This window comes from Lagopus muta, chromosome 3 (genome assembly GCF_023343835.1).
Source record: "Lagopus muta isolate bLagMut1 chromosome 3, bLagMut1 primary, whole genome shotgun sequence".
In the NCBI taxonomy this organism is placed as follows: Eukaryota; Metazoa; Chordata; class Aves; order Galliformes; family Phasianidae; genus Lagopus; species Lagopus muta.
In genome coordinates, this window is record NC_064435.1 from 58375622 (window position 1) to 58402937 (window position 27316).

The following is a 27316-nucleotide window of genomic DNA, read 5'->3' on the forward strand; positions in this document are numbered from 1 at the left end:
GGCTGGAGCACCTCTCCTATGAAGACAGGCTGAGGGAATTGGGCTTGTTCAGTCTGGAGGAGGCTCCAGGAAGTCTTAATTGTGAACTTCCAATGTTTAAAGGAATATTATAAACAAAAGAGAAATCAACTTTTTACATGGGTAGACAGTGATAGGCCAAGGGAGAACAGCTTAAAACTGAAAAAAGGGAGATTTAGTCAGGGAAATTTTTCACTGAGAGAGCGGTGAGGCGCTGGCACAGCTGCCCACAGAAGCTGTGGTGCCCCATCCCTGGAGGCGCTCAAGGCCAGGTTGGATGGGGCCCTGGGCAGCTGAGCTGGTGGGGGGCAGCCCTGCCCACGGCACGGGGTGGGGTGGGTGGGCTCTGGGGTCCCTTCCAACTCAAGCCATTCTGTGATTCTGTGTTTCTACGATAAAGTCCTATCCTCAGGAAACCATCCCACTACCAGCATTGCAGTGCTCCAGCAACATTGCCAAGTGCTTGGCTGCTCCATCCTATCCCCTTAACTCATGTCATCATGCTGTTTTCTCTGTTTTTCTCTCATTTTCACTCACAGCCTTTACCCTCATGCTTCCTGATGGGCTGTGTTGTGGTGTTACGCCCTCAGCACACCAGCCTCAGACCTTTGTTTTCAGCACAGAGAGGCGGAAGCATTCCGCATGCAGTGAGCTGTGCCTTGCATCACTAAGCGGGGAAGCTGTTTATTCTGTCAGCCCACCCCAGCCAGGCCACATTCATTTTGTGACTTTAAGAAAGGGGCTGGATGACAAAAAAAACAAGTTGTGTTTTACAGGATTCTGTAAGAGGGCTATCCAAAAACAGGAACCAAAAAAGTGGGAAGGAGGGCACTTCAGCTTCAGGCTTTGGTGAGATGCTGGTTTGGAGAGCCTAGAAAGTCACCTGAGCACCAACACCTGCAGTCTCTGACTGGCTAGTTGCTTCTTTTTCTGTGAGAACTGGTTAAATGCCATTTGTTTATTATTTGACCTGTTTTTTTTCCCTCACTGCTGTTATTATTAGTGATCTAGAAATACTGCAGACAAACAGAAGCCAAACAATCTGCCTTCAAGACGTGGAGAAAGGGAAAAAAAAGATCAAAGATTTTCAATTAAAATACAGGGAGACAACAAAGGACAATATGCCCCTGATTCCAGTTATTTTTAAATTCCAGGCCTGATCATCTCTGCGGCAACACCCCATTAAAAATAGGACTCCAGCTGCTCCAGGACAGCTGTGGGATTTCCGGGGTGGTGATGGGCATCCCACACAGCCCTTTGCTCCGGATCAGCTTGGACCTACCCACACAGCCCACAGACCCAACCCTGAACAGCAGCTGTGCAGAGCAGGGGATCCAAGCAGTCTGCATAGATAAGAGCAAGAACAGCTGCTCCATGCTGTGCAGCCACCTTGCAACTCTGCCCTCATCTGGCCTGAACAGGTCTGTCCGTGTTCTAGGAGAAATGTTCTTAAAGCCAAGTTTATAGGCCAAACACCTCTTATTAAAATCCATCTATCTGGTTCAAGTAAACACTGTTGCCTTGGTGATGAGGAACTGGGACTTTTCCTTCCTCTGCACTGCAGTGAGTGTGCCACATGCCTGTTCCATTGTGGGCATGGGAGATAAGCTAGAAGGGCTGGTGGGAGCTGCAGGACAACCATCCATTGTCCCCCAGTAGTCATGCTGGGGGTGCAAGACTGCTTGTCTTTGCTAAAGGCTTCCCATGTGCTGGATGCTCAGCATGTTGGGAGGTAGACATCTCAGACACAGTTTGGGGTGAAAATATAAGATAAATTATATCTCTGAGGTACACACCTGCTGGAATATGGCACCGCTGTGCACATGGGAACAACTTTAGTGGATGCAGCTTGTTCAAAATAGCAGCAGTTTGTTCTCCATGGGCTGTGCAGTAGCTGGCTCTCACAGAAGAGGCATGGAAAGAAGTGTGGCCCCATAGACAGTGGACAAGCTGTGGCACCAGTCTTGTGCGGCTTTAGATATGGTGCCTGAGAGGTACTTCCAAGGAAAGTGTAATGTCTTGCTTTGTTTTAGGGGAGAGAAAAGTTGCTTAACCTGAACTGTTGCTAAATGAAGAACATGTCTCAACTTCAGGGAACTCTGAGTTAATCATAGAATAATAGAATGCTTAGTTTTAGAAGGGACCTTTAAGACCACCTAGTTCCAACCGCCCTGATATAGGCAGGGACACTTCCCTATAGATCGGGTTGCTCAAGGTCCCATCCAGTCTGACCTCCAATACTTACAGGGAGGGGAATTCACAGTCCTCTGTCAGTGATGGAGTGACAGCCTGGCAGTGCGTCCTGACCTCCTCAAGGAATAGCTGATGTAGGAGTAATATAAGCAAAAAGAGATGGAATACAACCAGCAGCACTAATTAGGGTTTTATTGAAAAGAATTGTTTTGGTACTAGACTTGGACTTCTGTGAGAAATAGTACTTGGTACTGCATGAGAGCTTGACTAAGAAACTTGAAATGATGTAGGTCAGTTTGGGGTGTGCTGGATGGATTCAAAGCAAGTCTCAGAGATAGAAGTAAACCAGCTGAGGAGTCATCAAGGATGCCCGCATATTGTGTGAACCTGCACAGATTGGTTTTATCCCTGTGGGATTTAACTCTTAATGCCCAAGATCTGACTGTGACCATATGCTGAAGGCTCTATGTCTGAGGAAGTAGTAAATAACTGTGACAAAAGATTACTGGGAGAGTGAGCTGATTCATCTGGGTTTAGGATGGGCATATCTGCAGGTGAAGGATGTGGGCCATGATTATGGAATAGTGTTGATGATATTCTCAAATTTTGATGCTGAATGTGTTGAAGATTGTAGAGGAAAATCTTACGAGGAGTATATCCTCGTGTGATGCTGGGGCCTGAAAGGATTCAACCAGTCCTTGTATATATTAACTTATCCTTGAAGCAATCCTGATAGATTGCATACACAAGTGTGAGCAGCAAATCATCTAACTTCTGGATTTATCCCTGGTGTAACAGGGACAATCTGCTCCATGCTCATGTCTACATCTCCAAGATATTGGTCCCAGAAAGATTCATGAGAATGCCCCAAAGCCTTAAAACTCACACCTTATACAGAAAGAGCCATTGACAACGGTCTGTTTGACAAGGGTAAGAGTGGTGTGAGTACAGTCTGTGGGCAGTTGTATGAGGCACACACCTACAGCATGAGTAAGTTGTTTGCTGTCCTGGGCAACAAACTCCAAAACCAAGACAAATTAGCACCAAAAGTAAAATGCAGCTTTTTTAAACTAACTAATCTCTGGGATAACTTAGATAGTAATCAATCTCTGGGATAACTTTAGAAGTTGCATGGCAGCTCTGCCATCACCTATTTCTATATCATGCCGGATGTTAAAAAAAGAAAAAAGAAAAGAGAACAAAACAAGCCCACACCCTCAGAGCTCTGGTTTGAAAGTTCCAGCTCAGCAGCTGCCAAATGACTCCAGCTGGCCCAAAAACCCACAGCCAGGTTTTAGCTGGTACGTGCTCTCTACAGTTTGGGGTTTCAGGTGTCGTAGTGGTGCTGGCTCTGCCCAACATTCCCTGTGAGGTACCAGGGAGGGTGCACCCAGCCCCCAGCCACCAGATTTAGCAAGCCCCTGACAGAAATAGATTTCTTGTGTAGTTACACAGCAGCAGAGTTTTAATTTCCAGTCTCAGCCTAAGCAAGCATGAGAGCACAGGTGTTGGCTCAGCACCTTGCAGGATTAACACAGTTAGAGAAGTTCATGTGCTGAGCTGGGCTCTTCCAAACCTTATCAGGGAGGTTGGACATCTTACTCTTATAAGAAGAGCAGGTCTACCCCCAGTATGGGTGGACTTACATGGTCTTGGGAGCTCAGCAGGAGCACCGCAAAGCACAGCAGCACCAGCAGACCCACCAGAGGTTTTGTTAAGCACAGGTCTGCTTCTGTATACAGGCTATCTTTGCCACTGCCTGTTTTTTTCCCCCACACCCTGTAATTGAAACTGCTGTTGCACCTCTCTTTGCCAATCTTAACCAGCCAAAAATACATTTACCTGCTAACCTGCCCAGGAGAACAAAGAGAAGGATGAAGGCGAGGGTGAATGCTGTGCCCTATTAACATGGGGCTTCCAGTTGAAAGTCTGGGAGCCAGCATCCTGCTGTGAGCTGCATGCGGATGGAGTGGAAGATGTGGGCACCAGCCCCTAAGCCAAAGAGTGATTCAGGTTGGAAGAGACCTCTTGCTCCCAGCAAGGTCACACAGAGGTTCTAAGAATGTCCCTGCCCTGGAAAAGGCAGCCTCCTCTAGCTAATGCTCTTGCTAGCTGTGCTGGATGGCTCTGCCAGAAACAACATAGCTGGGAGGCTCGAAAGGACTTCTCAAGAACTGTATCTTTCCTGATACAAATATCAAATACATTCTTCTCTTCCCCTCCTACCCTGCTGGTTAAGAACATCAGCTACAGACTTCAGAAACAGCAGCAACACCCACCTAAATCCCGTCACAAAAACCCGCATGGAATAGGAGCAGGTTGCTGATCATTGCAAGAGGCAGTCTCCCCTGGACGAGGGTGAGCTGTGGGCACGCAGTTCCCAGCACAGGCTGATCTGTCCCAGGGGTGCCAGCTCCTCCCCGGGCCGTTGGGATTTTTGCCCAAATGCAAATGCTCCGACCTCTCCTTTCTGCAAATCCTTTGCCCCTCTGAGCCAGAACTATGACACAGGGCAAGGAGCCGGGTCATATATACGTGAGAAATGTATCTGAGCACAGACAGTACATCACTGAAGTTGCTTTCTTTTCTGGGCTGATGCCTTTCAGTGAGGCTCGGATAACTTGATTTGGCACCATTCACTGCTAAGTTTTCCATACCAACCGCAGCTGAGCTTTGTTTAAATGAGGTTTGCTGAAGCAGTGCTGCAAGTGAGTTTAAAGGGTCACAGTCCCTGGAGCTGGTCCAGGCAGCTCTTTGTGCCTCCAGCTCCCTTGGAAACTGCTTAGGGCTGGGAGATTTGCATGAGCCATATCCCCCAGCCTTGCTCAAGTGCAGATGGGAGCAAGGCACAAATTACAACCTGTGGGCCCTCCAGTTGTCGGGATGAGAAAGTACAGTACCAACTCTACCCTGGGCTGCAGAGGCTGGAGAGGAGGAGGCTAATTTTGCAGAGACTATTTAGGTAGCCTATTGCCTTCAGCCCCTGTAGGCAGCCCCTAATGCTTTAAGGGCAGCTGCACGTGTGGCAATGAATGGCAAATGTGCAGCTTTGCAGCTGTTGTAGAAAACACGCTTGGTGTGTCCACCCAGCTTTCTTCTTCTGCAATAAGCTCCTTGCTGAGGAAGCAAGCTGCTGAGCAGTGCTTTATTGTGTCTGGGGTTGCTTTTGTTCCCTATTCTCTCAGGGAAAAGAAAGCCTGATTACCCTGACACTTTGGATTCAGCAGAGAACTTCAGATTTATCCGAGAAATACCACCCAAGCTAGGACTGCCTTTAGTCTGTGCAGGAGAATGATTAGTTGAATAAAAGATGACTTTACCTTCCTCAAAGGCATCATCTTCTTCCCCAGATGCAACCGGGTCTTCTTGGGTGTGCTGCATCGTGGTGAGGGTGCAGCTCAGGGCAGCAGCCAGAACTGAATGCTCACACCGGTTCCTACACTAAGAGAGACTATTTCCTCTCACTGGTTTCCTAAACATCGTGCTTGCAACAGCTTCCGCTTCTGCCTTTGTGAAAGCAGACTCATTCATACAAATAGTGAGAACTATTGGTGATAGGTGGATGGTTGGACTGGATGATCTTTTAGGTCTTTTCCAGCCTTGGTGATTCTATCATTCTATTTCTATGAAATAATGATCCATTGTCTTACTGTTGGCCTTGGGAGCAGCTTTGAGTTGTGCAGAGGAGGGGAGAGGAGGGAATAGAAGGGGAGAGGAGAGATCAGCAGAACCATAGACATCTAAAGTAAAACTTTCTGTCAATAACAGGCATGTTATTTGTAGACCTCTGTCACTACTAATTCTGCATCTCACCATCCCTTTCACTGGTTGTTTTCTGAACTTTATGAAGCAAGTTGACTCCCTCCTGCCAGGTCCCTCAGTCTGTAAGAAGGCCATACCCAGGAACTTAGGCTTGCATAAAAACACACTTGGTGTGTACAGTCAGGTGATGCTCGAACCTTGGGTACTCCCAATGCTTCATGAGGCCACTCACATGGAATTCATGTGCATATGTGTACATGCAGGTGTGGGGACTGAAAGTGATAGCCTGCCCCATCTCTGCTGTCAGCATGATGGCAGCAGATTTGCTCTGAGCTCTGATCACTTGCTCTTGTATTCGCATGTGCCACCACACTCTTGAAAGTGCGACTCCCAGCACAGTGGTGGTCACTGTAGCTTCCAGCAGATGAGTCACAACCAGAGATGAGTTCATCTCTAGTTAGTGTTTTGGGTTTTTTTATCCTCTTGAAAGCTCTGCCACTGGGTTTCTGCAGGGCTGAAAGACAGCTGACCTCCTGGGCAGCACACAGCTTAAACAAGCCCGGGTGGAGAAGATGAGATATAAGGCAGAAGAAGCCCCATTAGGGAACCTAAACCTAACCCCAGCCCAGGCCTCAGAGCCACGTGCATCTGTCCCAAAGCAAATCCTGTGGCGGTACTTTTGATGATACAGGAAGGCCTAAATCCCCTTCCCAGCTTGAGTACTGTTCCCTGGAAGGTGCCTCCTCCTGTCCCCTTCTTTCATGATGCCCACTTGGTCAGGCTTCCTTCTGCCTCCTTTCCCAGGAGAGAAGCTGTTTTCCCAGCTGGGTATGGAAGAAGCTGAATTTTGGTGTAATTGCTGTCAGTTCCAGGCAGAATGCCTCTCCCCGAGGAGCTCAGGTCCCAGGAGGCCCTCTCTCACTTGTCTTTGCTTTAATACCATACTTGTTCAAGTCCCCATGGAGAAAATAAGGCAGTTTGGTCTAGTGGCTAAGGGAGAAGTCTTGGCTCTGGCCCTGCTGGGCCAGCTTGGGGATAACAGTTCTCTTTTGTAAACTTCCTCTCTTCATCCTTTTTCTTTGCCCATTTATTGAAGTGAATTCTGCAGGTAGGGACAATCTCTGACTAGGTCTGCAAGCTGAAGCCTATTGCATACAGTCCTAAGGAGCATCCTTCGGCCTCAGTAAGGCTCTCCTGACCTCACAGTGCTGGCAAGTAGATGGAGAAAGTGGTAAAAAGAGAGAAGCACTGCTATGGGATGCTAAAAGGAAATGAAGCAGAAGGGATCAGTTAAGAGAGTGGACAGAGAGAGAAGCACTGTTGTGGAGGGAGGGGTTCCCTCCTTCCTGGGCATTTCTGAAGGGGAAAGTGCTGATCCTGGGGGGTGGTGAGAAAGCTACAGGCTAGTCACAGAAAGGAGAAGTGCAGACGGAAGGGCAGCCACAGGGTGTACATTGCATTAAAGTGCTTCCTGGCAAGAACTACTCCCAGCAATGGGCAGTCGCTGTGTTTCACTTCCTTGAAATATCAGGAGAAACGTGAGCTTCTGAAAGGCCATGGAGTGCATAGAATGATTTGGGTTGGAAGAAACTTTAAAGTCCACCCAGCCCCAGCCCCTGCCAGGGCAGGGCTGCCCCCCACCAGCTCAGCTGCCCAGGGCCCTGTCCAACCTGACCTTGACCACCTCCAAGGATGGGGCACCACAGCTTCTCTGGGCAAAGAGGGGCTTCTGAGGACTAAGGAGGACCAGAATAGGCTTTGCTGATCCTGCTGAGTACTTTGGAGCTCAATTCTGATTAATGTTAAGGTTAGTGGTGCTGCACATAGGGGTGTAAATTGCTCAAACCATGCAGCCAGCCTCTCAAGAAGAAACCTGGGGAAAATAATGTGCTACAGAAATAGTGACTCTGCTGTGTTATGCTGCAACAGGAGCTCTTTTGTAAGTCGGTCATGGGAAGTGTTAGCCATTTACTTCAGGAAGATGAAGGAGCAAACGACTCTATCCTGGTTATTGTGGCAGTTCCCTTTTGTGCTGCATTTCCCTGGGAAGTTATTTCCTCACCCGCTGTTTTCAGTCGGCATCTCCGGATGCCTGTTACCTTGACAGCCCTTTTTGTTTTTAGTTTTGGGAATTAAAAGGGATCAAAAGCTGTCCTCTCTCCCAAAACCAGCTGTCACAATCATGAGCGCACCAGCCGGGCTGGTGATGAATGGTAATGACTCAGCACCCATTGCAAATGCACAAAGACGAGTCACTTTGATTCGTTCCCGTTTGTCTCATTGTCTCATGATGGCAACTTCACCTTCATCCCCACAGCACACAGCGTTCTACCAGGCCTCCGGATGACCATTGTGCCCTTTCCTTGAGGCAGGATAGCTCAGCACAGAATGTCACTAGGGTCCCTGCCCACCTTTGCATTTGGGGAGCTGTAATTTCACCCTGCTGGTTGGCATGCCTGTGTCTCTGCTGTTCATGGATCTCTCAGGTTGGATATAAGGAAAAAATACTTCTCATAAAGAGCAGTGAGGCAGTAGCACAGGCTGCCCAGGGAGTTGGTGGGGTCACCGTCCCTGGAGGTGTTCAAGAAATGTGTGGATGTGGCACTGAGGGATGTGGTTGAGCAGCACGGTGGAGATGGACTGATGGATGGACGAGATGATCTTAGTGCCTTTTTTCAACCTTAATGATTCTGTGATTCTACTATTCTAACCATATAAAGTGGCTTCCTCCCAGCTGTATTTTTTAGCAATCCAGCCTTTTTTTTTTTTTTTTTTTTTTTTTTTTTTCCCTCTGTACACACAAGAAGTGCATACAATCTTATTCCTTCTGAGCTGTTTCAAAACTCAGTAACTTTATCTGCTGGCTAACAAGGCCCCACTCCACACTAAAAAAAAAAAAGAAAAGAAAAACAACGGAATCCACCCTGCAGGTACTGCACAGCTCTTGTGAGTGTGCTTTTCACAAAACCACAATCTGATACTGCTACCAGAAAAAGCCACCACCCATGGTCTAAGAACCAGTCAACAAAGCACAGGGGAGACAAGGGCAATGTCAAAAACAAGGGTGGATCAAGCAAGAGCTGGCAGCTTTTAGAACAACTCTTACCAAATGTCTCTACCATTATTTCTCTTCCCTTGCAACTTACTTTAAGCAGCTCCCATCTCAGCAACCTGCCCTGCCATCTAGCATTGGCCATGTGTGGCACATGGTTCCAGCCTGCACGTGTCTGCTGTTCCAAGAGCCACATCTTTTCTAGAGAAGCCTGCTGAGTGTGCTTTCTTTTTTTTTCACCTGCTTTCCTGGTGTCCTCAGGAAAGCACACCAGGTCTGAGCAGGATGCATTAGTCATGTGCTAAATATGGGACAGAAATAATAATTTAGCACTTGCAAAGAGGACAGTAATTACTTCATGGTTAGCTTGTAGCCTAAGAAAGGGGAGTTATGCTCGGTACCACATGTACAGATGGGAAAATTGCCCTCAGTGGTGAAGAATTGGGTTCTTGGGCAGTATTTCTACCACATTGCAGATGGTCTTCTCAAGAAAGATTTTTGCCACACCAGGGAAAGAAAATATTTTGTGCAGTTCACTTGCTTTGTTTATATATTCTTTGACAAGTCTGAAATACAGTACTAAACCTATGTCAGACTCTAAAGGTAAGGAAAAAAAGAATTTTTGACCCAGCATAAAAACACTGTGTTGTGGCATTTTATTTGCAAATGCAAGTCTAAAAGCCAAGATATTTTTACTTTACAAAAGGTCTAAAAGTGTGCCATTTGGCTGTGTTAGATGAGGTTATTTTAATTAATCTCTACCTTAAATTCCAAAATGTCCACAAACAACAGGAGAGGAGGGCTGACCCTTTTCTGCCCTGCTGTGCTGGTATGGAAGGGAGGGGTCTTAAACAGGCATCTGCCCTACCCAGGCCCTTCCTGCCTCAGCACCCAACACACAGCCAAGTCCTGCCCCTGAGGCTCTGTTGTTGCCCCATGTCATTTTAGGGCTGTCTGGGCAGAGAAGCTGCCTTGGAAGAATAACCTGCACAGCAAATAAGAAGGAAAAAAAAAGGAAAAAAAAAAAAAGGAGGATTAGGAGGAAAGGAAGGTGACCTAAGGTATGAAAGGGATATGAGAAAGGTGGCTGAGGCTAGTTGCTGCTCAGTCTGGGGAGAGGAGTGCCCACAAAGATTTAGAATGTCTGTAGAGATTCTGCTCTGGATGTTGCTGCAGTGTCTGTTCTCGTGGTGAACAGCCTCCTTAGAAACATCAAGAATTTAGTTACGGTGTTGTGTCTAGTTGTTAACTCATTTGCAAGTTACAGGGACTCTGGAGACTTCAGTTATATTTAGGCATTCTGTGCCAGTGATTGACTGAGCTTAGTGCAGTTTTCTCTTTGCCAAACTCTTGAAAGCTTTTGCACTTTTTCTTCAATTTTTTTTGCTTTCTATTTTTAGTGGGGACATTCGTGTGTTCCTCATGCTGTGTGCAGTGAACCACATGCCCTGGAGGTCACTTAAACGTGTGTTTAGGTGTGTCACTGCTATCCACAGCACCACAGCACCTACCACATCCCATCAGGCTCATCAAAGAGAACTTTGGCTTTCTTCTCTGTTCTCTTACCCCATTTTTCATGAAGATATCACTTAGCCTATTAAAGTAAATTATTTCCTTCTCATGGCAAAATCCTATTTCAGTTTAAAGGGATTCAAAGGCGAGACAGCCTAGATGAAAGGCCTGCAGAATGAGTATTATCAGAACGAGTATTATCAGAATGAGTATAAATTTTTCTCAGTAAGTAGTTCCCAGTGGCTCATTGAAAGAAAGTACATGGTCAAGTGTGATTTTGCAGGGCTGAGCTTTGGACCTGGTACTATTCAATGTATCCTTTAATCCTACAGATGAATGAAATGGGCATGATAACACTTGTTACGTTTGCCTGGCTTCCAAGGAGTGCAGTACATTGCAGAACAGAATCAAAATTCAACCAAATCATGACACGCTGGAGAAGTGGTCTGGAAAGAATTAAATGCAATTCAAGAGAGAGCTGTGAAGTACTATGTTCAAGTAAGAATAAGTATCCTCATAGATGCAGGCTTAAATATCACATGTTCAGAAAAAGAGGCTGGAGGAAACCAAATGTGGGTTGGCAACAACACATGAAAACAGCAGAAAATGTGCTAGCTGGTGTGATCAAAAACAGAGGCATGAAGTAATTCTCTCACTGTGGTCAGGGTCAGCAAGGCCTCTGACAATGGAGATGCCTTCTGTGAGAGACTATTTGGTGAAAGTCTTGTGAAGAGCAATAAGTCTGATCAGAAGGCTAGAAAACTGGAAATTAAGGTAAACACAGGAGGAACTGAAATCCCTTTTCTTGAAGGAAAGAAGATCAAGACAGGGTATAAAAGTGGTCCTGAAGCCCTCTTCTTGACCTCTGTGTTGCACAAGGAGTCATGAACTCAAACTGCAGAAGAGAAGATGTAATTTAGGTAGGAAACTACAGAAACAAGGAAGAAGCAAGTTTGGAAAAAAAATCTGTGAAGCAGGAAAATAGTGCTTGAGTGAGTCAGTGTTGAGTGAATCAGGGCTGCTTTAAACTTAGAAAGCGTCTGTGGGGCTTTGAAGAACAGAGTAGACAAGTAGCTATTGGGAATAATGCAAGAATAGTTGAAGGGAAGGGCAATGGAAATAGGGGAATCTCTTGAGGTTACACTCAATACTATTGGACACAGCAGCTGTTGAACAATACTTCATTTCTACTTGATGACTTTCTTTCTCAGCAACACTAAGCTGAGAACTTTATTGTCCAGCTGCTTGAAGGGCTCAACACATTCCAGTGGCTCTCAGTTGGCATGGAAATATCTTTGCCTTTCTCTAAGAAATCTTCACATTTGTTTTTTGGTTTTTTTTTACCTTCTTTCCTACCTCCTAGTTATTTTCACACCTATTCTTCTGTAATCCTGCAAGACAAAGTATTTTTTCCTCCTCTGATGTTTAAATCCCATGGGTTTCTTTCAGAATTATTTCAGATTGTTTTCATAAACTGTAGAAGAGATGCAGTCTGCACACAATATTAACATTCAAACTATCTGATGCTGTCCCCTGCAAAACCAATAAGTATGCTCAATCCCTGTAACCATTAAAACCTTACATCTCAGTAAGGGTTTTTACATTAATCATGTAATCATTTACTAACTTGAACAGACTCTAAAATTGACCAATTTCCTAATTTCCTAATTTCCTGTATACTAGCAGTTTTTATTCAAACAATTATGCCAAATAATCATTGTCTTTGGGCTTGGAGAAGATACAGGGAAGAAACTCATCTTGTTGTTAAGCTATATGTCTCCAATCTTAGGTAAGGTAAATTCCAAGTTGATTTCCAACAAATTTTGCTGATATTTACATAAAGATATAGATACTTTTTCTCCAGGTAAACTATGAGAAATTGAGTTAAAGCTCAGGTCGCTTATTTTAGACTGTTAATTCACACTGTGAAACAAATAGTGTCTGCAGATGAACGCTTCTCCATCACATTTAATTAAATCATCTCTCTGGCCTTTACTGCTCTGTTCTATGTGCTCCCTGTTTGCAGTTTCTCCAGCCATTGGAAAGAGTTCAGGAGTTGACCTTCTCCCTTAGTCTTCTCTACATCTTTCAGCTCCAGTCAGTATAGTATTCATCCTGCTGCTGTGAAATGGATCTTTACCACTCTGGTGGTTCTCTGCCTGGCAGTTGTAAGGAATTGCTGCTGGTTTCCATGGAACCTGGATTAGGTGCTTTCTTTCAGACTGTGTCACTCACACCTGCTACCAAGGCCCTCGGAGGTCTGAGCATTTAATTCCAAAGCCAACAGACAGGTGATTTTTCCTTCCTGTGCATTTCTAGCAACCACGGTTCAGTTAGCTGTGGGGACGCATTGAAGCGTGACCAAGAGACTTGTCTTGGTTTTAGAAAAATATACAAACTAATGTCTCCAAAGGACAGAGAAGCTCTGCTATATGGCCTGTTGAATGTGATAGCGAAGGGGAATATTTTGTTAATTACGCAGAGTTGAAATGGGGATGTTCTATCCTGGATTTCAGCCCTTTTCTTTTGAGAACTCTTTCTGAAAAATAACCCCACTTTGTTCTTGCAACCTCTTGGTACATTGGTGCCACTCTGGGATCGAGTTCTCAGAATAATTACAACAGGAGGATTTACTTCTCTTTCTTTAGCCCTAGAATAAAAGCATAGCTGAGAACGGAACCTGTGGTAAAGGAAAGCTCGCCGCAAGGCATCCCCGCCCTGCCTGCCTTCCTCCTTGGGCAAGCCACACAGGGCAGGTGTGGGGGCTGGATGTGCACAGGGCTCTTAATAGCTCTCCTGGAGGACCTGCTTCGTTTTTACTCCTACTAAGTAGGACAGAAAAGAGGAATGTATAATTTTTTAGCACAGTGCTTCACTTTTTTTTCTAACAAATCTTTTCCAACCTTGGTGATTCTATGATTTTGCAATTTGCTGAATGGATTAGCAGCTCAGAAATGTAGTGACCACAGCAGACTGTGTTCTGTGTTTTTAGTTTCTTTTTAGTGAATATTAACAGTTCTGACTTTTCTTCCAAATGTAAAGGGTCAATAGACACAGTAGATTTTGTGACCACTGGAGATAAAAGTGAAGACCCACATCCCCATCTTCTGGGGAGAAATGTTGTTATATGAATGGACGAGCAACGACAATAATCATAGAGTATCTCAGAATGAGGAACCCTCTGAAAACTTGTACATGCTTCTACAGTTCCAGTGCCCACAAAGGTACAGTAATTTAAGATGGGACTTAAAGAACAGCTTCCCTACCTTCATATGATGCATGAGCACATACACCTGGCTTATACTGGCCACTGTGTGCTGGTCAAATTTCACTTGTTGAATGAGCCTGAAGCTTACTATTGTTGGCACATGGCTAGGAGTTTGTTCCCCTCCTGCTGCATCGCTGCACAAATACTTTGCTGGCTCAGGATAAGATCACCACCCACTGCATCAGTGTTTCTTCAGCAGACGGCTTTGTTAATCAGTCTATCTTTCATTCTGGGCTTCTTTGCTGAGAGAGCTACTTCAGAGAGAGCCTAACAACACAAGAATAAAAATAGCAACACGAGTTTCATCAAAATGTGGCATTTCATGCAAGTTATTTTTCCTGCTTTCATCTCCTGAATTTTCTTTTTCTAATCAGTTTAACCCCTGCGTAGATGCCCCCTCCCCCCAACATTTTTAGTCTAGGGAGAGACTCTCCCAAATAGTGGAGGAACATGGAGTTAGCTTCTCAAAGTCAGTAAAAATACAGCTGGGTCTGAAGTGCAGGAATTAACAGGTGTTAGTATTTCATACAGAGGCAGCTCAGAGATAATAGTCATGATGGACAGAAAATGACATAAGTGGGCCAGAAGGAAAATCAGCAGCAAACTAGCTTATCCCCACAGGCAGACTCTGTGTTCCAGCACAGGACAGTACATGTCTGACTGATCTGACAACCTTGGTACAGGCTTTGGCATTGCCGAACAAGCAAGACATTGGTGACAGCAAAATAGTGTCTTCCAGACAGTGATAAAATAGCAGTTGTGGGAGATGCACCAGCGTGCCCTACTTAGAGCTCTGTGCACAGAGAGCTTGGCAGTCAGTGAAACAGCTCTAGGGGGTAGCAAGGGGGAAAAAGAATATTGCCCACCCAGCTGTGAAGACAGGCAGGGAAACACAGGTCACAGCACAGAGAGTGCTGCAGGGATGGAGGAGCCCAGGTGCTAGCGATGATGTGGGCATGTGAGTCCCAGAGAAGGGAGCTCTCAGCAGGCTTTTGCAGCCACTGGTCTGGGACCCCTGCCAAGCAGATGCACGTGAAGGACACCCACTTTGGCTTCACCCTGTGCAGCCAGTCTACATGCAGGCTAATCACCCCTCCTTGTTGTTGAGTCTGGTGCTTTCTTCCATACTGCAATGCCATCCGGTGCAGAGCAGTGAGGGGCAGCTGTTGTCTGCAAGAAGGATGGGGTTTTCTTGTTTCACTCCAACATCTCTTGTGTGCAACAGCATCTTCCTCATATGAAGCTGAAAGGGTTGCTCTGCCCTGTCCTTCCCTACAACCTCTCCTCCAGAAAAGAAAAAAAAGGTTAATTTCTTTTTTATCCTGCTTCTTAGCAACAGCACCTACATGAAGATCTGAGCGTAAGATCCTTTCCCCCCTCCCAGCACCCCTTTCCAAGCAATTAGCACACTGAAATATAGGCAGGAAACAGGATGGTGATGTCAAAACTGGGACACATGAAGTCTGTTGCCTTTTTGCAAGGCTTTGCACCATATGGATCAAACTGACTGAGAGCAGTTTTTGCATCTTTCTCTTCCCTATGGAGACCTGTCTCCACTGCAGCTTTGGTTACTGCCCTAAACTGCCTGCTTTTCATAGAACCATAGCATCACACGTATCCTAAGCTGGAAAGGGCCATTAAGATCGTAGAATCACAGAATGGTTTGGATTGAAAGGGACCTCAAAGCCCACCCAGCCCCCACCTTCTGCTGTAGACAGGGCTGCCCCCCACCAGCTCAGGCTGCCCAGGGTTCCATCCCACCTCGCCTTGGGTGCCTGTAGGGATGGGGCATAGGGTCCTTGAGTCCAACTTCTGGCTTCACACAAGACCACTAAAAATTCAAACCCTGAATCTGAGAGCATTGTCCAATCCATGGGGAATCAAACCATGAGTGGCCACAGCCACCAACACTAGGTCTGGCTGTAGGGGTTTGCCTGGGGCTGCAGGGTTCTCCCTCACAAATGGGATGTCTGAGATGTCCATGGGCTACATCAAAGGAGCGCTGCAGAAGAAGAAGTGAGGCTGTACCTGGCAGCAAGCATTTCATATGGGAGAAGTGAAAGGGGCTGCGGTAGTACTTGTGTTCCTCCTACTTCTCTCTGCCCTTGGGGGAAGCTGCCAAACTAAGCTCCAGGCAGTGGCTCAGAGAAACTAGGTTGCTCAAAAACACCTGAGAAACGTGGAAAATGTTTCTGTTTGAAGTCACTTGTCTTTTGGAGCAAAGTAGAGCAGAGAAGAAAGGCAGCTGGTGACATATCCAGTGCAGTGCCAGCACCGCTGAGCCTCGCTTAATCGGCCAAATTTTAAATTGCTTTCAATCTGGTCTGGATCTCACTGGCAAATTTGGGGAAGCAATTTAAGACTTAGAAGAAGCCAGAGAAAGATGCAGGTCAGACAATACATGTTGGGATTTCCAGGTGTGACCAGATACACCTGTACTGGAAAGGCAGGGGGAAGCCGTATAATATGTGTCCCCACATAGGACTTGCAAGTGGAATGGATGAGCAAACATCTGAAATACCTTCAGATTTAGGTGGTCATCCACAAACCAAGCCTGGGTGTGCTCTTGAGCTAGTAGTAGTACCCTAGATAGTAGTACCCTGGTATATAATAATTAGATATATATTTATTATATATTATATAAATAAATAATTGTATGGTAACTGTTGAGTCACGGCCTGAGCCACTGATTGAGCACCTGGGGAAAGGACCCAGTCAGCCCTGGGAGCACAGGTGAAGGCAATTCAGCTGTGTGACTGGAAGGGATGGAGCCTGGCTGCACCTCTCTTAGGCCTCATTTAAGGGCTGACTGCTGTGGGAGCTCTTTCTGGAGATCTCCCCTTGGTGAAGCTTCCCCTATGAGCCTGGAACCTGATATGGGTGAGTAATCTTCTTCTCTTCCTTTATAGCACCTCTCTATATATTACACCTTTGTTGTAACACTTTTCCCATTGTATTGATCTGTCCCATTGCCACAATAGTATATATGTTATGTATTTTGTTTAATGTTTTTTTAATGTTATTTCTACCTAAAATTTTGTCCTTCGAACTCACAATTGAAAGCTGAGCAAGTGAAGCAGAACGTTGCAGTATGAGGAGGATGTCATTGAGGGCAGGAGAAAAGGTGAAGGTGGGAGGAAAATGCCTGATGTTTCCTCACACAAGGTTTTAAGAGACAGAAACCTCTGTAAGGCTTTTCTCTTTGTTTCTTGATGTTTATTGAGATTTGCTCTCTGAGCGCCTCATCTGATGTTCTGACTCTGCTTTTCTGAATCCATGTGGCTGGGAGGATACATAATACCAAGTCACCCAAATGCCACTTCCCAAATTGCCTACTTATCCCCATAATGGCTCTGTGACTTTGTGATTGATCAACAAAAGGCAAGCAGTGCTAAGATTTTAAGGAGATCCCCGCTGACTTTAGCAGTTATGTTAGCAGCCATCACTGCTGTGAGGCAGGCCTAGCTCTGTAAGTATGCCTGGGTAAGGTTATTTCCCTTTCCAAGGCCAAAACCAACCTTTTGTGGTAGTTAGTAAGCCTGCAATTAAGCCATTGAGTAAATTGTGTTTTAGAAGCTGCAGCAACTTGTGAAATGAATCACCAGACTGGATGTTGCCAGGCCTTTTTTCCTTAGTGGTCAAAGTTATGTGTAAGAAGAGAATAACTCAATGTAGGAGGACCACAAAATATGTTCACAGCATAACAGCAATTGAATGGCTAACCCAGTCCAGTGGATTTGTTGGGTTCACTTTCTTAATTGTTGTTCTCTCTCCAGAGAGCCAATGGAATAGCAATATGCTGAGCTTTTAGCCTATGCTCTCCAGTTCTTTCACCTCCATCTCACTTTCAGTCAAAGTCAAGCACCATCTGTGGATAGCATTCTGTCCTGCTGTACCTGGAGGAAAGGCACCACAAAGCAGAGCTGGTTCCTGCTCTTGCCTGAGCTGTATTTAAGATGGTGTTTCCTGTGCTTTAAAAGGGAGAGGTCCCCAGGAGCACATAAATATATTATAAAGCAGCAGAGCCCTCAATAATTAATTTTCAGCAAGGAAGAGTTTCTATTCCAACCAGAACAATGTCAAAAGCTCTTGGATTCTCACAGTCTGTAAGGGAGGAGCTGAGAGTATTCAGTCTAAAAGCTGTCATGAAAGAGCCTAAGCTGGTACGATCTTATCCCCATGCAGTGGCACTCTGGGAAAACATGCAATTTCCAGCAGTGTGTGTCAGTAATAGAAATACCAGCAGACCCCTTTTCACAGAATCACAGAATTGTAGGGGTTGGAAGGGACCTCCAGAGATCATCGAGTCCAACCCCCCTGCCAAAGCAGGTTCCCTACAGCAGGTCGCACAGGTAGGCATCCAGGCAGGTCTTGAACATCTCCAGAGAAGGAGACTCCACCACCTCCCTGGGCAGCCTGTTCCAGTGCTCCGCCACCTCACTGTAAAGAAGTTCCTTTGCACATTTGTGCAGAACTTCCTATGCTGCAGTTTTCAGCCGTTTCCCCTTGTCCTTCTGTCTTGCACTGCAATTGGAAATGGTCTTGCAAAGTGCCAGAATTGCACCAGCCTGGGAAATCAGGACATCTTTTCTATCAGCAGGCTAGTCTGCTCATGATGTTACTCCTTGCTCATATACAGCACATCAGTTTGGGAAATTGTATGTTTTGAGTATACTGAGGCAGAAGGGTGTACTTCTGCCTCAGATGTATGTACTATATTGATACTGCTTTACATGTATTGTGACCAGTTAAATAATTCCTTTGCTGAAGTACTAAGATACAAATAGAAAATGGTAGTTTCTAAATGAATAACTCTAATAACTCAGATCTGTACTCTGATAGCGATGGGACATGGGAGGACTGCTTTAAACTAAAGAGGGGAGATTTAGGTGAAATGTCAGGCAGAAATTCTTTACTCAGAGTGCAGTGAGGCGTTGGCACAGCTGCCCACAGAAGCTGTGGTGCCCCATCCCTGGAGGCGCTCAAGGCCAGGTTGGATGGGGCCCTGGGCAGCTGAGTTGGTGGGGGGCAGCCCTGCCCACGGCACGGGGTGGGGCTGGGTGGGCTTTGAGGTCCTTCCCTGCTCAAACAGTTCTGTGATACTGTGATTCAGTGAAGTAACTCAAGCTGGGGCCAAAGGACTATTTTCATGTGAACTTTGGGTGGCAGAAGGTGGTGAGGCAGTTATCTTTGTGTAAGAAAGCTGTGGTGCCTATGTGACATAGCTAGTTTAAGAAAAGAACTAACATATGAGGAGATTTTTCTAAGGATACAAAAATAAAACCCACACATGAGCAGGGAATCTGCCACAGTTGTAGTTATTATTAGTTCTTTTCTCCTCAGGAAGTGCATAGAATCTCAACTGAATGACTTATGAGATACCTGTGTTATTGCAGGCAGTTGTGTGTACACATCTGGGACACAACCACGGAGGGGCCGTGCTTCCTCATTGGCAAAACCCAGCAGCAGGTATGCAGCCACTCTAGACACAGCATGGATGTTATTTTGCTTTTTGACTGGGTTCAGTACCACTCTGACCCTGCAATTTGCTGTCATTGCTAATAGGTCTTGCCTGGTGGCAGTTTGGCACTAAGCTGGGCAGATACAGCCCATGTGGCAGCATCTTTCTGCAAGTGCTTCCTTGGCTTGACTGCAAGCTACAGCCTCATAATACAAACAAAAGCTAGACATCCCAGCTCCTGCTCTTGCTGCTGAGGTTTGAGCCAGGAAGGTTTCACTTGATGCTGCCATTTCCTCACCTCTTTTCCCAGAAGGTGTGGAAATAGGAGACAAGTTAGGCTTTTACTAAGGGTGCTGCCATTAAAAGGTGGTAATAAAAGCATAACAACTGTGTGACTGACAGCCAGAAGCAGATTTGCAGCCGGGTGGCAAGGACTGTACCCACAGTGACACATTATAGCAGCTCTCTCACAACAGCCTTGTGGAAAAAGCCATCTCCTTCATACCAGTGGTCTGTGAGTTCTTATGGCAGCTGCTTTGCAGCTCACTTCAGCGAGTTTCCTCAGATTTCCCTAGTCTGAAATGCTGTGTGTTCCTATAATCAAGATGCCACTCATTGCTTGGAGGCATTTTTCATACATTATTTCATCATTTAGTCAATATGATGAATGTGGGGAGTGTTAGGAATCTGTGATAAGAGGTCTGGAAGTGGGCTTGTTTGCATTTGGTGCTATGATTAAAAAGAAACTCTTTGCTTGCGTAGGCGAGGAAGGTATTGAATTTCTTTAATCACAGAGATGATAAAAATTGATTTCTTTAATTTCCTCTGTCAAGGAAGAAGGAATGACTGCTAGCACAAGCACAGGGTATGATCTGTGCAGAAGATACAGTGTTGCTAGACAGAGCTGTTCTCATCACTCCCAAAATGAAGAGCAAGGAAGTTTGGTTCTGTCCCCTAGCCACAAATATTTAGGAGATAAAATCAGTGTAGAGTGTAAAATGAGAGATTTAATCAGTGCCTCACCTTGAAGACCTGGGTCTGGTTTTCTGTCTCGTATATCAAATCCAAAATTGAATGTTTGAAGAGATTACATTTGGGTTCAGATGGTGCAGAGTTTGAAATTGCCTGGTTAGGGAGTGTTCTCATTGAGAGCCTTGTTTCTGCCCTTGACAGAAGTACGGACCTTAGCAAGTAGATGGGATAATCCCCAACTCAAATGATTGATGGTTGGTTTGCAGTGGTTCAGGAGTTAGTCACTGTGGCTGCAGAGACACTAAAGGTGTTACTGAGGATGTTGGATGGATGGATGTCCTGTTGATGTGGGAGGAGCCTGCTCATCCAGAAAATGCCTGTGGTGCCTCTACCCACTGTGTGCACTGCTTTAGGCTTCCCTGCACATCTCCATTCTGAGGCCATGGAGGCCAGCCATTCCTTGGCAGAAATGTATTTGCAGAGCCAAGAACTCAAAGGAGATTTATTTTGCAGAGCTTTCTTCTGCTTGGTGTGTGATTTTATTTCTGATCATGTTCAGAATGTTCCCTCTGAGTTGTTAGCATTTTGCTAGAATGTAACTTGCTGTTTTGCTGAGTACCTAGTGCTGAAGGAAAGGTTGGGAACTGGGAGATCCGGGAGTATAATGTCCTTTATCAGGAGGCCGAGCAGCCTCCAAGCTTGGAATCCCACACAGCATGGGAAGACTTGCTTTTAAAGGCCTGATATGTCAAAAGCCAATGCTGGCTATTGGGCTAGGGGCTCCCAAGTTACCTGTAAGCTAAGGAACCATCAGTCACAAGACACAGCAGACTGAGGCCCACCCGTGGAGACTGCTCCATTCCTGGAGGTTTGAACACCTCCAGGTAGGATGGGGCCCTGGGCACCCTGAACTAGTGCCTGATTTAGTGCTTGGCTACCCTACCCATAGCACAGAGTTGGAACTAGATGATCTTTGAGGTCCCTTCTAACCCAAGCTATTCTATGATTCTCAAAAAAATCTCATGCTTTAAATTGATGCCAGCAACAACAAAATCAGTAGGAAAGGACCCCCAAAACACCCGTAGTGGCAATACAGAGTTGTACAACCTTTTGTTATACAGTTGATATTCTTATCTAAGCATGCAGGACATAAATGACACAAATCCAGTAGGCAGGAGGGTGAAGATATATCCCATGAAATCAGCATGCTCACTGGGCTGGGAGCTTGGCAGAGCTTTGCTGATGCCCCAGTGATGGCACCTCAGGGGGGCTGCGAGCACTCCAGGAGATTCATGGGCAGCTTCTTACATCAGTGTGCTCTTGTGAGCCAAACCCTGATTCATGCTTGCTGTGCAACCATTTAATCTGATTATGGGCTGGAAACACAGCTGTCAGGAAGGCAAGTTGTGATTTATAGATAAGTGATGGGGTTACAGAACTGTACAAGGAGAGTCAGGGAGACCCATGGGCACTACAACTATAGCATGGATATGTCTTTGCCAGCTTTTTCCCCTGAAAGAGAGGAATAAGAGGGAGAAAGAAGGAACTAGAATTTAGCATCACCTAAATATAGAGATCCTGTCCCAGCTGAGACCCGGCATCAGGATCGGAGAGCCACTCCCTGCCAGAAAGAGATGCTAAAACCCTACAGAAGTTGAAGTTAACATTATGTTGCATATCTCCTTCTTGAAGACAATCCCCAACAGCTTTCTGACAGGACTTTTTTTTTTTTTTTTTTTTTTTTTTTCAAAACTGTCCCAGCAAACTTCTGGTGGATAAAAGGACTATCAGTTATAACATCCATTTGACGTGAAAATTGTGGTGTATGGGCCCATTTCACAAGAAACCCTCAGCAGCCGCAAAATTCTCTCAAGCATTTGAAAGCTGATAGTACTTAGGCAGTAACAAGGAAAATGGTTATCCAAAGGCATCCAACAAATCTGTAGCAGTGAGTGGAAGGGAAAGTTTGTTGTGCTTTTTCTTTTTTCTTTCAAAATGTCTTTTCAGAGCTTAACCTTGAACATGTTAGTCTTTAAACAGCAGGAAAAATGTTAAATGATAAAATAATAGAACAATTGCAAAATATTGAACCTTCTGCTCAGTAGATTCAAGCACTTTTCAAGGCTATGGGCACTCTACTCTAAGAACAGGCAGGACTACCCCCTCACCCTTCAGCCCTAAGATGGCACCTGCCAGTGACTGCTACCCAATGTGGGCTGGGGGCATCAGGTTAAGAACAGAGATGCAGAGGAGAAACCTAGAAGTGTTCACAGAAAAATAGAGCTGGAAGAGACCTCAAGAGATTTGTTCCTTGTCCCAAGGCAAGGCCACTCTTGATATCAGGCTGCCACCATGCCCACTGACCATGTTTCTCAGTGCCACACCTCCAGGGACAGTGACCCCACCACCTTCCTGGGCAGCCTTTGCCGCTGCCTCACTGCTCTTTCTGAGAAGAAATTCTTCCTTATATCCAACCTGAATCTCTCGTGGTGCAACCTGCGGCCATTCCTTCTCAACCTATCTCTGTTACCTGAGAGAAGAGGCAGACCCCCCCACCTCACCACAACCTCCTTTCAGATCATGGTTGAGAGTGATAGGGTCTTCCCTGAGCTTCTTTTTTGCTAGACCCAGTTCCATCAACCACACACCCTAAGACTTGTGCCTGCAGACCCTTTGCAGTGTCACTGTCCTTCTTTTGTTGTACTTCAGGGCCTCACTGTCTGTCTTTGATAGATATTGTTCCAAGGGTCTTTGTTGGGGGGGGGGCTGAACCTTTCTAGGCAGCCCCTCTCACTGCTTGTTGCTGTCCACCATTAGGAAAAACTGCCTGCAAGCTGCCAGGGTCTCCCCAGGCCTGTCCTCTGACCTCACAGATGGTTTTGTACCAGAAAAATGAACCACACCTGCTCTGTGCTGCCGCCAGGAGGGGAGGTTTCAGATGTTTAAGCATGGTCACAGCCCGCACACTTGGCAGCAGTTCAGCTCTGCTTGCTGTTGGCCTCTTGTGCAAGCAAGCATCTGATATCACACATCCATCGTATCAGGCGTAATGGAGAGCTGCTGGGAGGCATAGGGTAATGCAGAGAGTAGGCAGTGTGGGTGAAGCAGACCTTGCTTGGTTGTGGTGGGAACACTCCTGTGCATAACAAAGAGGACTGAAACTTGTGCTGCTTGCAGTGAGGAGTGAATGGGTTGATTCAACTAAACAGCATCAAGCATCACCTGTTACTACTAGTTTTCATAAGCAAAGCAAGTACTTTGAGTAAGTAAGGGATTTTTAAATCCAGTAATCAAGCAAACAAAAGCCGGAGAATTTCATATCTAAGTCAGCACACATTAGGGAATGTGCAATGCCGAGCTGCAAGCACTAGAGCACTCCAACCAGCAGTGCATACAGATGATGCTATGCTGTACTGCTTTCATTAGCTGCTGCATAGGAATGTCTCACTGTGAAAACTGAGGGAAGTCATAAAATAGCTGCATGTTGTTTATTTGCCTAACTGTCCCAGCAGGAGAAGGGCTTGAAATCTCAGGGAGGATAGGGTGGGAGAAAGGGAACACTACCCAAGATTGTGAAGTATGGACCAGCAGCCTCTGGAGAGAAAAACTCTCCTAATAAAATGTTTTGCTTGCCTCCCCAGTGTCACAGGAGAGTTTTGACAGGAGCCAAGTCTTTCTGTGTGTCAAGATGGTGGGTGAATCAAAGTGCTTGTTAAAACTTCTCTGAAACCTTTCCTGGATGTTAGTTAGTGTGATTGCTTGGATGCTGCTGCAGCTGCTTGCTTCACAGGGTGCAATGCCTAGATTTCTGGGGAGATGCAAATAGTTTTTCCTCAGTAGTACATGGTGTGGTGGAGATACTGAGGTCCTGCTGTGAGTGACCACTTCAGCCTCTCAGTGTTGGGCTGAGCACATACTGCTCACCTTGCCATGGCCAGCTGCAGTCAGCACTCTGGAGCATCAAACCTAAATGCTTCCAAGGTGGAGAAATGAAGCCCTCAGCTTTCAATGCCTGCACAGCTCTTGTCTGGAATGTTTTCATCATGTTTTCACTCCTGCCTGCCTGCACTCCCCACCTGAGCCTCACCAGGACCTGTGTGCTGCAGGTACCAGGCACCACACCATGCTGCATCAGGAGCACAGCTCTGCAAGCACTTCCATTTCTGGGGACAGTCACAGCAGCATATGGTTTGGGAAACAGAGCTTTTTTTAAACAAATAACCACATCCCTCCTCTAGCTGAGCTATTGGAGCAGCCCAGCTAAACTCTGCTCCATCTGCATTAAGCGTGGGAGCTCTGCAACTGCACAATAAGGAATCTCTAATGATAAGATACATTAAAAAAGCATGTTGGAGATGAGATCAAAATAACTTGAAATTGGAACACTCTAAAACTTGGCAGAGAATCTGCTTAGAAAGTTTATGTGTCAGGGAGGAGTGTGATTCCTCAAATGCTGAGGATTAAATTTCCAAAATTACGGCAGGGCTATGCAGTAACAGCTCCATAATATTTTGATTCAGAAGGAAGCAAATAAGGTACTGCAGGATGTTGCTGCCATAGCACACTCCTTGACAACATCTTCTTTAAAGAAAAAAAGGATGCTTAAAGATACGTAGGGGCAGAATTTGATGTACGTTTCCTAGAACTTCTTCCCTTGGTACCATTTTTCCACCTGAATCTATCCAACAACAATCTATGTTAACAGAAACCCACCTGTAGCCAAGCAGAAAATCTCCTGTTTAAAACTGTGAGAGCCAGCAGTGGTTTCTTTGGGATCTAACCAGTCTGACATGCTTTTCTCCCTTGCTTTCATAAGATTTCTCTATGCCTCATTTCTGGTCAACCCCATTAATTCAGCATGCACCTTTCCCTGCCCTCAGTTCTAGAACAGTGATGTGCAATGGTCTCTAAAAGTTAGCAGAGAACGACCTGGTTTTTAAGGCTCCGTTTCTGACACTTGTGGTGTTCAGGACATTTGAGGCTGGGGTTTAAGATGCAGCCATAACAGGAATCCAGGAACTGTTCTTGCTTTGCAGGCTAGCTAGTCCTTGAAGTCAGGTTGCTGGGTTCAAGTAGCGCTCTCTGTTCCTCAGCAATGCTGAAATTCAGAGCAGGGTTATATTCCTGACCCCTTTATTATACAATTTGTAAAATCAGACATAATGACAGATACTTTGTGATACTTTGTATCTGGCATCTGGTCCTCCCACAGACTCTGGTAACTTAATGTAACTCCATAGCTTTGCCATATTTTCCTCCCTACGTGTTCACATTGCCAAATATTATATGTCACCAGTTAGCAAGTAAAACCACTCACATCTAAATGGTATTCCAGCAGACTGCCTTCCAATCCAAAACAAATATTTGGTTTTATTCCTGTCACTATAAAAATTTCTTTTACCAACTACTAATCTACTTGTAGTAGGTCACTAGAAAACACACACTGGTTATCACTGATATTATCTTGATATCATCCTCTAAGGAGAAAGCATCCCTGAAAATAGCAATCCTGAATTCCTCAAGAACACTGTTATAGTGATAAAGAAGTTGCAGAGGAAACAAAGAGAAAGGACGTTACTTTTCAGAATTACGTGCTGTTATGAATGCAGACACAATATAAGGTAGTAAATGGAGTAAAGTGGAAATCTTTCACAAAGATCTCAGAAACTGTTGTGAAACTAGTTACAGTGAGTCTCTTGTGTGATCCTGGTTGGTTATTCATAATGGACAGGCTGAATGAAAAGGGAGAGGAGAGGATGGTTGCACCCGGAGTGCAGATCTGGTATGTCCTCTGGTGGCGTTGAGACCCAGTCTAGTCAAAGCTCCTCAAAGGCTGTAGGTGCCCACTTTTCACCAGTTTCATGCACACCTAATGTCCCACTGCTGACTCCCAAAGTGGGCAACAAATATCCCGACACCTCTCAGACCTGAGGCTTCTTTCAGCACAACCAGGTGTCCCCAGGCAAAAAGCTCTTTATGTGGGCCTTGTAAGGGTGCCATCTACCCTGCTGCTGGCACCAGTGCTCACCTGTTCTCACCAGGATCTCTGTGATGGAGCTCGGTCAGGAAAACCCAACCTACAGAACATTCTCCAGAGTAGCTGGCTCTCCTGAGTGTCCTCATGGAATTCCCAACATATGTACCAGTGTGTGGTTTGGCACAGCACAAGCAGCTCTTGCCCCTCTTGCAGTTCTAGGCATTAACTAGCAACATGTTCAGAATACTTTCAGTGCTCCCAGACAGTAGCTGTAGGTTCCTGCAGAGGATGCCTGGTGGAGTCTGCAGTCCCATCCATAAAGGGATGGATGTAACTTGAAGTTAATGAATGTCACGGATGCTTAGCATCACTCACACAAGCTATAGAATTCCTACCAACATCTTCATTTATAGCATCTCTGGATATTTATCAAAGGAAACACATTGTTGAGTCAATTGAAATAAGGACAGAAAAAAGGAGGTGTTTAGTCCAATTAAAACATGAATGATACTGCTGTGGCTAATGAACGTGAAAAGAGGAACTGAGTGTAATGATATCAAAGTCAGCTTTATAACCACGAGTCACCATCCCTGGAGGTTTGCAGATGACACGGAGATGTGGTACTGAAGGACATGGCTAGAGGGCATGGTGGTGATGGGTTCATGGTGAGGCTAAATGATCCTGATGGTCTTTTCTAACCTTTGTGATTCTGTAGTTCTGTGAACAAATGTGGAGGAGTCGCAGTGCAAACTACTCACCAGCTACGCACCCTGGTGCACACATCTTCCAACTTTGTAGCAAACTCCTTGTGCGCACTCAGGGCAGTGCTAACAGGAGCATCTCAATACTTCCCCAGTATTCAGTCTGGTGAACTGCTGCAGTAAATTTCCTCCACTTCTGTCACTGATCTTCTTTTGCCACAACCAGGAATGTGCTCAAAAATGAGCATTGTTTAATCGTGCTCAGTCCATGGGCACTGGATGTCTGCCTGAGTTCACAGAGCATCCATTGCTATAGCCATGCTCCTGCTCCAGAAAGAAGCTGCTGTCTTGCAAGAGTCACAGCTCTCAGAAAGGCATCTCACATGAGATGAGAAATGCC

General features: G+C 45.6%; 1 protein-coding gene across 1 annotated transcript in view; it reads right to left on the minus strand.

Annotated features, from left to right (window-relative positions):
• Positions 1-5665, minus strand: part of RIPOR2 (RHO family interacting cell polarization regulator 2) — a 58172-nt gene extending 52507 nt beyond the window's left edge. Inside the window, 1 exon segment of the mRNA XM_048938828.1 lies at positions 5532-5665. Within this exon segment, the coding sequence (XP_048794785.1) occupies positions 5532-5592 (61 nt within the window). The 5' untranslated portion in view covers positions 5593-5665.
• Between the last annotated feature and the right edge of the window lie 21651 nt (positions 5666-27316).